The sequence below is a fragment of the Penaeus chinensis genome, chromosome 10 (assembly GCF_019202785.1).
Source record: "Penaeus chinensis breed Huanghai No. 1 chromosome 10, ASM1920278v2, whole genome shotgun sequence".
Taxonomy (NCBI): domain Eukaryota; kingdom Metazoa; phylum Arthropoda; class Malacostraca; order Decapoda; family Penaeidae; genus Penaeus; species Penaeus chinensis.
This window is the reverse complement of record NC_061828.1, coordinates 6,409,018-6,419,017: the sequence shown is the minus strand read 5'-3', so window position 1 is coordinate 6,419,017 and position 10,000 is coordinate 6,409,018. Positions and strand designations below refer to the sequence as shown.

Here is a 10,000-nt window from a genome sequence, read left to right as displayed (position 1 = left end):
ACCTAAAAGGGAAAGTAAACCTAAAACTAAAATACATAAATACCATTACAAACAAGCAGATTGTAATGCAGTCATGAACTTTTCCTAAATGCACTATAAGCAACAAAACAAATTCATCAAAAGCACTATAAGCAACAAAAGAAATTCATCAAAAGCACTACACTACACGCACACACACACATATATACAAACATACACATACATAAATACACACACAAGCATACACACACAAGCATACACACACCCATGCATGCACACACCGCACGCATACACACACCATACACATACACACACCACACGCATACACACACCACACACATACACACACCACACGCACACACACACACACACCACACACACGCATGCACGCACGCACACACACACACACACATATTTTCTCTCACCATCTCTCTTTTTCTGTCTGCTTCCTCCCTCTCTTTCTTTCAGTCTGTCTCTGGGAAATATTTACAACCTATCATTCTACATACCGTCTTACATTCAATTTACAGGAACACAATATGCCACTCCATAAAAAAAAAAAAAATTCCAAAAACATTTCCCTCATAAGGAGCTACCTCGTAGAAGACAAGTCATCTTCTTCCAGATTTAGTTCCTTTGCTTGATCTTCTGCTTGCTGCTCTTCCTCTGGCAGCTTCAGGTCTCCCAAGAACTCCTGAGCGTCTCTCACACCTGCTGCCCTTACTAGTTCCATCTGGGTGACATCATCTGGCTACAGATGTAACAATCAATATCAGAAAAATACAGTGACAATAACGAATGTAATATCAACAATCTGTATTAATCCTAAACACATATCTATACTAGTGCAAGAATGTGTACGTGCTTGGAGGTGCAACCTTTACTTACTATTTCCTTATCAACAAGCTCTAATGATGTAAAATTAAGATAACCAACATCGCCTGATGTCTCCACTAGTTCTGTATCTTTCCTGAAAATAAAAGTTTTACTTCACTTTGAGAGAAACAGTTTGTAAAGTACAGAAAACACATATATACAAAAAGGTATGTAAAATTACTCTAACAATAACTATAAATAAAACAACTGAATTTTACTACAACTACTACTTACACAACAATCCGTTTTCTAAAAATTGGGCAGTCCAAGGTAAAGGTTTCATATTCACCTCCTTCACCGCATACATTTAAACTGTATTTGTCTTTCTGTTCAAACGGAAGGAAAGATGCAATAAGTGCAACTTGCAAAAAATATATATTTTTCATGTAATCACGTTTACCGTGATCTCTAAAGGCAAAATCTGACAATGCAGAATAAAATGCACATTAACCATCCATCATCCCTATCCTTAGATACTCATATTTTTAAAAGTTCTTCCTCAATTCTTAATATTTCAAAACCAGAACCAAAACCAAAAAGGGTTCTTCTCTTTCATACTAAATTTCTGCTTCTAATTGTCCCTTTGACACATCTTACACAAGAATACACTTGCTTTTCTCCATCTAACATCAACACATACAGTAAACAACTTACCATTTTTTCTAAATAAGTTATCATTTGACTAATAGATTTTCCCAGGTGTTTTCTTGGTTCAAGGCCAATAGCAGCCACCTTAATTATAATAGCATCTATGCCACAGTCCACCATCTCTCGCATTAATTCCGACTGGTCTCTCCGCCACATATATGCTAAACAGACGAGGCCTAGTCTACTACAACTGTATGAAAGAGAAAAAAGAAAGATTGTAGTGAAACTTTTATTCATGCAACACCTAATCTTTTTTTTTCATACACATTCTCAAACTTCATTTTGAAAACTCTCCTAACACATAATACACTTACGTATTATGATCTAGTTGTAAGATAATTTGTGACATCTAATTTTTTATCATGTAATGCTATTTAATTTATAGTATCCTATAATACTGACAACCCTATGGACAATAAACAATGGATAATCAATAGGTGTAAAAATAATAACAGTATATGCCCTTCAGATTGAATCAACATAACCAGATTTTACTTACACATTTTCCACACGTATTCTCTGGTAATCAGACAATACCGCACCAACGCTCACTGCTTCAATTGAACATTTTTCCTAGAAAAATGAATGAATATATGAACAGAGACAAGAGGAAATGATGAATAACCATCCTCTATCAAAGAATTTATTACTATTATTACTAGAATATAATCATATATTATGTTTCCTTTATAAAGAATTATATTCATAAACCCAGATGTCCAGTCCTTTTATCATGTTTTCATACATGAGCAAGCAAAAAAGGGACAGGAACCACAGAACATAAAATCAACTCAAAGTTCACAGAAAAATCTTATACAATACACATAGCTGTATGATTCAATTCCTTTTCAACTTTCCAATATTTATTACCTTCAATTGCCAACCAATAATAAAAATTTAATCAAATACAATCCTTTTCCTTTTTCCACCCAAGCCTGAACTCAAGTTCTCCTTCATACCTGAACTTCCTTCAAGAGCAAATAGAGATCCTCCACTTCGTCCCCCTCCGTTGGGTTGTAAGTCTTGGTGGTGGTGATGGAGGAGCCTTGTATAATGCGGCGGTACAGTGGCACACCCACTGCCTCTGCGTACATGGCAACCCCCATGTGTCCGACACTCTGGTACATGTAGCTGTCCAATTCATCTGGAAATGTATGTATATAATAGCTTAAGGTCTTTCAATAGCCAATTCCACTGCACATGGTTTCACTATCTTATTCTGACAATGGAACTACACTCAAGTCAGGAATCATCACTTTTTGGCAATGTAAGCACACTGTTTGAAAACTGGAAAGCTAGAGCTAGAGCATTTTTTTGGTAATTTTCTGGCATGGAATAGGGATTGGCTTTTAACTGTCTTTAGAATTAGTTAAATATTATGCAGTTACGACAATTAAAAATGTTTTGAGGTTAGTCTAGCAGTGCCTAGTACTAGGGAGTGTAGCTGCAATGTAACAAGCCAGTGGTGGCTCAGAGACATATCATCAAAAACACTTTGAAGCAAGCCTGGACGCACCAAATGCTGATGACTGTAAAACTAATATAACCAAAATTGATGATCTAATGGCAGCACAGGGGCCTGAATAGTGGAACCAAGACATACAACAGAAATTATAATATGATAAGAGGAGGCTTTGAAATATGCTGTAAGAAGAAAGGAAGAAAAAATAAGAGAACCTAAAGGGAAAAGAAAGGACTGTAGAACCAAAGCCAAAAGCAAAATTTAAGTGATGACAAAAAAAAATTGAGACATGGAAAAGAAAGAAATGAATATAAAATCAGGGCCTTTTTTTTTTTTTTTTTTTTTTTTCCATAAAAACAACAACCTAGGCTTAAACATGTTAATTATGCTTTCAAATAAAACTATGAAAATTAGGGGACAGTCCTTCCAATGTCAGAGGGTTTATGAGAAGATAATACACAAGTATGATTGACAGGAGGATTAGAAGGGACAAGAACAAATCAAAAAGATAACTGATAAGTCTTCAAGGCATTTCAAGGGCCAAAAATGTCTGTAAATTTCCTTCTACTTTCTGAGATATACAAAAAGTGAAAGTCTAACAGCACAAACTAACATAATAATGCATATGCAAATTGGAACACTGCTAAGCAATTAAACAGAAACAACAGTGACTATGAACACTTGCCTCCATGGCCAGGAGCTAGATTGGCCAGTGCAACAATATGATGTCCAGCTGCAACACACTGCAGGAGGTTATAGCAGCTGTCCTTCCCACCAGACACCAATCCCACGACACGCATTCTGGATATACACAATGCCTGAAAATAAGCACATCCTGAGCATCTCATGTATATACTTAAATAATTACTTATATTAATGGGAGAGGCTTTATAAATGGCTGTATGATTAAACTTTCTTAAAAATCAGCTTTCTTATCTCTTTTATGGGTTGTAGCTGCCATGGACCACAACTTGTATTCATCACATGCTGAGCACACTATCCAGGTTGGGTCATACTGAGCACATTACCCAGGTTGGGTTATGCCACATCCAGCAGCTGCAATCTGATTGGTCATCAGCAGGCACACCTCACGACCCACTGTCGAGTACTGACTGCTCAACACTGGATACTTCACAGCTCTTTCACTGAACTGATCTGGCCAGGCTCCCCTAATTCCTAATTCCCTAATACACTCCCAGCCTACTTAAGGTTCGGGAACATGCCAGGCAGCTAGCTTGCAAGGACAATCACTTTCCACCACCAAATAGGGACTCTCCAGTTCCCCTGTATAACTACACTTTTACAAAACTTCACCTGCAGCACGTAGTATACAGCAGTATGCTATCTACTACAATGCTGACCCTAGATGACACATGCGATGAATCACTCGCCCGTTTGGCTTACTCACTGGAGAGGGAGTACTGTGATAGCCAAGGCCTGCAACCTGCACATAATGCACACTCAACACACTATCCAACTTGATATGATCACATTACTGCACTACAGTCATGAGATTGCAATTCATCGAACATGTTAGTGTTTATGGTCTAGATGAAAGTTTAAACTAACAAAATATTTAAAAAGCATATTCAAACAAATAATATATTTAATAAACACATATTTTGGCAACTGTTCTGATTACACTTTTGGATGCACATGCACTCAAATCTTAAAAATCTACAAGGTACAAGTTCTACCTTGCCAAAATACAAATCACAGAGTACCAACAGGCACAGGTTATGCTGATTACATTATGCTACACCTCTCAAATTATTGCAAATAATGACACCATTAATGACTAAACACTATTAGTAGTTCATCTGTGAAGTGCAGCTTTTCAGTACAATTACCCTCTCCTGCTTTAGACTCAAGACTTTTACTCATAATTCTATCACCTGTGTTCTGTGCAAATCCGCCAGAAGCTTCCTGCGAAGTGTGATAGAAGATCGGAGCTGAGTGCCTCTGGCCTCTAAAACACCAAGGCCTAAACACCCAGGTCACACAGCATGGACATGTGGCAGTGAGTACTTCTGTTTTCATGCTGTGCGTGCATTGACAAAGTTTACGGCTTCATTACAAACATGACATAATGGAGTCTTTTACTAATTATCAGCCTGAATTCCCCAAAACGTCTGGCAAGGTGGCCAGTCTTAGGGTCACAAAGCCATCCACAGACAGAGGCTCATTGGTCAAGATTCTCCACGAATCTTGCAAGCGCCACGAAGCTCTCACCTTCTGCATCCAAAGAGCACAGAGCTTGGACAGGTTCCTCAAGGCAATAAATCCCCAGGAAGGTCTATAACTATTTTCCTCAAATAAGATGCAAAGAGGGTTCGTCGGCCCTTGCCGGAGCCCCAGCCAGCACAGAGGCCGCCATCCTCAAGCGATGGACCTGCTGAGGCCAGTGCCAAATGCCCAGCCAGGGGCATGGGTGTCCCCTAAACACTAATATGGATTACTTTCTGCAAAGTTCTAGAGGCAACAGACAATGCTATGTTGCAGAGATGGAAGGGGGAAGGTGCACAGTAGACAGGGAGTTCGCGGTCGGGAATATCAACAAAAGGGGCCAAGCCACGAAGCCAACAGGGCCGAGACTCCCGAGAATAACACCAAAACCTGCTGGAAAACCTTATTAGGAAGCGAATTGCACCCTCACTGCCTCACGAAAAAAAGGGCCCTCCCGACGCCTTTCTCCCGCTACGAGAGAGGTCCTGGGATTGCCAAAGAATCCCTGTCCAGAATGCGTTCGTCTTGTACCCTATCGAGACGCCAATTAAGAGGCTCACCTGAACCGAATAAAAGGTAAATAAAGAAGATGTCGTGACCCGAGACGACGGCCATAAAGGCTTCATCAGTCCCGTCATTCCAGCGGCTTAACCTCCCTCCATTTCCCTCCTCTGAGAATCCCTATTTCAACACTTGCATCTTACCTTCGTAGCCACTCGTGCGACAGAGGAATTACTCCTTTTTTCCGCCCTTAGATTATTCGTTTCCTCATGGCAGCCTCCTTAGCCAAAACATCAGAGTACATCGTCGAGACTCGAGCCCAAGTGTGATTGGTCGGCGGAGAAATCTCTCGGCCAATCAAAAGCGAGAGACCGAAACTGCATTTGTGTGCCGGGAAATTTGAATATGCAAATAGGCTGAATGTTCCAATGTGCTTATAAAGTTTGAAACGTTACTGTCTTGTATGCTTAAATCTTATTACAGTTGCCATCAAGCGTAGGAGGTTATACTTATAATTATCGCTAAAGATTTGATCACAGCTATATTCAATGACGCTCCTAAGCACGCATCCAAATGGAATCAGGTCGTATTGTTTGTAAATATATACATGCATATATATATTTATGTATACATACAAACATACAAACATACAGTCATACAAACATCCAAACTTACAAACAGACAAACTTATAAACATATATACATACATACATGCATGCATGCATGCATACATACATACATACATACATTCATATAAACATTTATGTATACATACATACGTACATGCATACATACATACATACATACATACATACATACATACATACATACATACATACAGACTGACAATCAGACATACATACATATATGCATAAGTATTTGCATATATACATATATATATGTATGTATGTATGTATATGCATCAATACATACTCACACACATGGATAGATAGACAATATATATATACTTATATCTATATTTATATTTATAGATAGATAGACAGGTAGAAATAGATAGGATGATTGACAGATAGATAGATACACACACACGTGTGCGTGCGCGCATATATATATATATATATATATATATATATATATATATATATATATATACATATATATGTATGTATGTGTATATATATATGTGTGTATATATATGTGTGTGTGTGTGTGTGTGTGTGTGTGTGTGTGTGTGTGTGTGTGTGTGCGCGCGTGTGGGTGTGTGTCTGTGTGTATGTATATATATCTATATATATGTATATCTATTTATCTATCTCTCTCTCTCTCTCTCTCTATATATATATATATATATATATATATAGATACATAGAGAGAGAGAGAGAGAGAGAGAGAGAGAAGAGGTACATGTAGATGTAGATATATGTATAAATATAAATACAAATATATATAGATATAAAGATAGATTGATAGAGAGATAGATAGATAGATACAGATACATGCGCGTGCAAGTTCGATACCCGCAGATTACCGAAAAATCTGGTTTTCATCAACCATTATACACAAAACGTCATTATGATTTCATTCATAAATTTAGTCACATCAAGTCATTAATATATAAAATACCTCTAGCTGCTCTATAGGCTTGAATAATGCTGCAAAATAAGGGCCGATATTACAGATAAGATCATTAACGTGTTTCTACGTATTCTTGGGGAGATAAAAAGAGTGTAAGGTTGAGGACGCTCTCTGCCGTATCAAACAGGACCACTGGCAGAGGGAACTGCAATGGTACTGGGCAGAATTTTTCTAACATGCCCGTTGATACTGTGGAGGAGAATGTATGGATATTTCCCAAAAAATGTTGATGTCGGACCTGTCAAGTAAGGTCTAAAGAACCATCAATAACAGGAATTAGGCAAGTAAGGTCTAAAGAACATCAGTGTGTAGGCGAATGCATGGATATTTCCCAAAAGTGTTGATGTCGGACTAGGCAAGTAAGGTCTAAAGAACCATCATTATAGTACAGTATATATTACGTAGACTTCATTAGAAAGTTTCTTGGTATGTTTGTTGCATCATCTTGCAATTTCTCTTTCCGCACGACCAACGTTCCACACACCCGAAGAAGAGCAAGAAAACTAAATAATAGTAAAGGACAAAATAAGATGAGAGTCAGCAGTCCAAACGGTTAAAAAAATAAGACAAAATAAAACAAGGAAGAAAGAGAAACAGCTAGAAAGAAAGGAAAGTCAAAATACAAACTATTAGTAATGAGACCAAGTCCTGACGTCAACTGGAGTCATAATTACACCTTGAGATATTTATGAAATTAATTTATCTGCAGACTGATAATGTGGGTACCAATTTAAATGAGAATAAACAGTCCCTCGGCTTTGTATTCAAAGTATGATTTACCTATCCAATAATTACACGAATAAGATAAGAAATAAAGGCTTAGAAAATAAAAGAAACACCCATTCATTGTATTATTAGTAAATGAATGACGCAAATTCTCAAAATGTGAACTCGAAATTCGTTTTAAATGTAAATAGAAGTAACCAGGTGCAAAAAAAAAAAAAAAAAAAAAAAGCCTACATGTGTGCGCGACTACGTGTATCTGTACAGCTGTTATATTTTCATGTAACTTTCGACGGTCATATGCTGTCTGTCCTGGCGGCAGTGAAAGTCTCTCGTGCATTTCATGTAGTTACACAGCTGAGGCGTCTCCTGAGCTGAAGGCAAGTCCAGCATTAGTACCAGACTCATTATCATAAGCTTTTCCGGTTGTTGATATTTCTTTATTTTTGGTCTCAGTGTCTCTTATTTGTCCACACATATGATGCTGTTGTTGATATTGTTATCATTTCTAGTTTTTTTCTCTTGATATTTCTTATGAATATTGTCATTTTCAATATTATTATTGGGTCTTTTCCGTTTGGCGTACAGCGCTAGAAGTAATTTTAATATAGATTTTTCTATGTATTTTTGTCCGTAGAATCAGAATATCACATTATTTTTTTGGAGAAATTAACAGTTTTTGAGTTATTTGCCTTTAAAGTTATTTTCTTCCTATCTATTACTGAAGGAATTCAAACTTTAAAAAGTCGTAATATTCAGTATTATATACAAGGGGTTAGGTTAGGTTAGGTTAGGTTAGGGGTTAGGTTAGGTTAGGTTAGGTTAGGGGTTAGGTTAGGTTAGGGGTTAGGTTAGGTTAGGTTAGGTTAGGTTAGGGGTTGGGTTGGGTTAGGTTAGGTTAGGTTAGGTTAGGGGTTGGGTTGGGTTGGGTTGGGTTAGGTTAGGTTAGGTTAGGGGTTGGGTTGGGTTAGGTTAGGTTAGGGGTTGGGTTGGGTTGGGTTAGGTTAGGTTAGGTTAGGTTAGGTTCGTTTCTCCATAAAACGGTCAAAAATACATAAGAAAATCTATATTAAAATTAATTTTAGCGCTGTACGCCAAACGGAAAAGATCCTTATTATTTATATCACGATCATCATCATTATTGTTATTATCATTCACATACCGGTAATAATAACTATTAATGATACTGTCATTACCAATAATAATGTTAATAATGATTGTGATGCTAGCGAGGATGATGATAATGATAAGGATAGTTATTATTATCGTTGTTATTATTGTTGTTATTGTTACTGTATCATCATCATTATTTTTATTATTATTATTATCATTATTATTATTATCATTATTATTAGTAGTATCATCATCATCATTATTATTATTATTATTATTATTATTATTGTTGTTGTTATGATGATCATCTTCATCATAAAAAAATACAGTATACTGATATTGATAAAATTCTTCTTTTAAAATACACATTCTACGTTCAGAACGCGTAAGAAATTCATTAGAATTGCGTTTTTTTCTATTTTTTTTTTTTAACGATCAGCTGCATCGAAAAACAAAGCATTTTCCCACCCCTTCATTCCTCTTCCCTGACTGGTTTTGATACCACCAAAACCCTCCTCTCTCTCCTCCCCCCTTTATCCTTTATATGTCCTGCAATCTTTCACTTTTCATCCCCTTGTCGTGGATATCCAAACATTCATTACTTGGGATGTACATGTACTTCAAATGGTCTAAACGCACCCATTACGTTGTTGATTTCAAGCCAAGGGGCCTCATGCGCGCGTCCTCTCAGATACAGCGCCTTCGTGTGATGCCGCGTTTTCATTTTATTTTTTCAAATTAATCTTTCTCTCCTGACGTGGATAGGGTCCCTAGGCAACAGAAGAAGGGCGTTGTCATTGGCGTAAATAACGTAGTGAAGTGTGAGAGTGTAAATAGTCAACATCTGAGTATAAAAATAATAATTAATGATAAAAA

The 10,000-nt window shown here is 37.1% G+C and overlaps 2 protein-coding genes across 4 annotated transcripts in view; one reads left to right on the top strand and one right to left on the bottom strand.

Moving 5' to 3' along the window:
* LOC125029465 (diphthine--ammonia ligase-like) overlaps positions 1–6,011 on the bottom strand; it is a 17,636-nt gene extending 11,625 nt beyond the window's left edge. The window contains exons 1-8 of one of the 2 annotated variants that reach the window (XM_047619354.1): positions 5,896–6,011; positions 3,651–3,783; positions 2,463–2,647; positions 2,003–2,076; positions 1,510–1,693; positions 1,090–1,181; positions 868–949; positions 576–730 (exon numbers count right to left, since the gene is read on the bottom strand). In XM_047619354.1, the coding sequence (XP_047475310.1) occupies positions 576–730; positions 868–949; positions 1,090–1,181; positions 1,510–1,693; positions 2,003–2,076; positions 2,463–2,647; positions 3,651–3,765 (887 nt within the window). In that variant the 5' untranslated portion in view covers positions 3,766–3,783; positions 5,896–6,011. The remainder of the gene's footprint in view (positions 1–575; positions 731–867; positions 950–1,089; positions 1,182–1,509; positions 1,694–2,002; positions 2,077–2,462; positions 2,648–3,650; positions 3,784–5,895) is intronic. The other variant, XM_047619355.1, reaches the window with a different exon arrangement.
* Positions 6,012–8,265: 2,254 nt separating this feature from the next.
* The window catches only part of LOC125029464 (alpha-L-fucosidase-like), a 13,467-nt gene continuing 11,732 nt past the window's right edge, over positions 8,266–10,000 (top strand). For both annotated transcript variants that reach the window (XM_047619353.1, XM_047619352.1), the window contains exon 1: positions 8,266–8,391. The gene's annotated coding sequence lies outside the window, so the exon portion shown is untranslated. The remainder of the gene's footprint in view (positions 8,392–10,000) is intronic.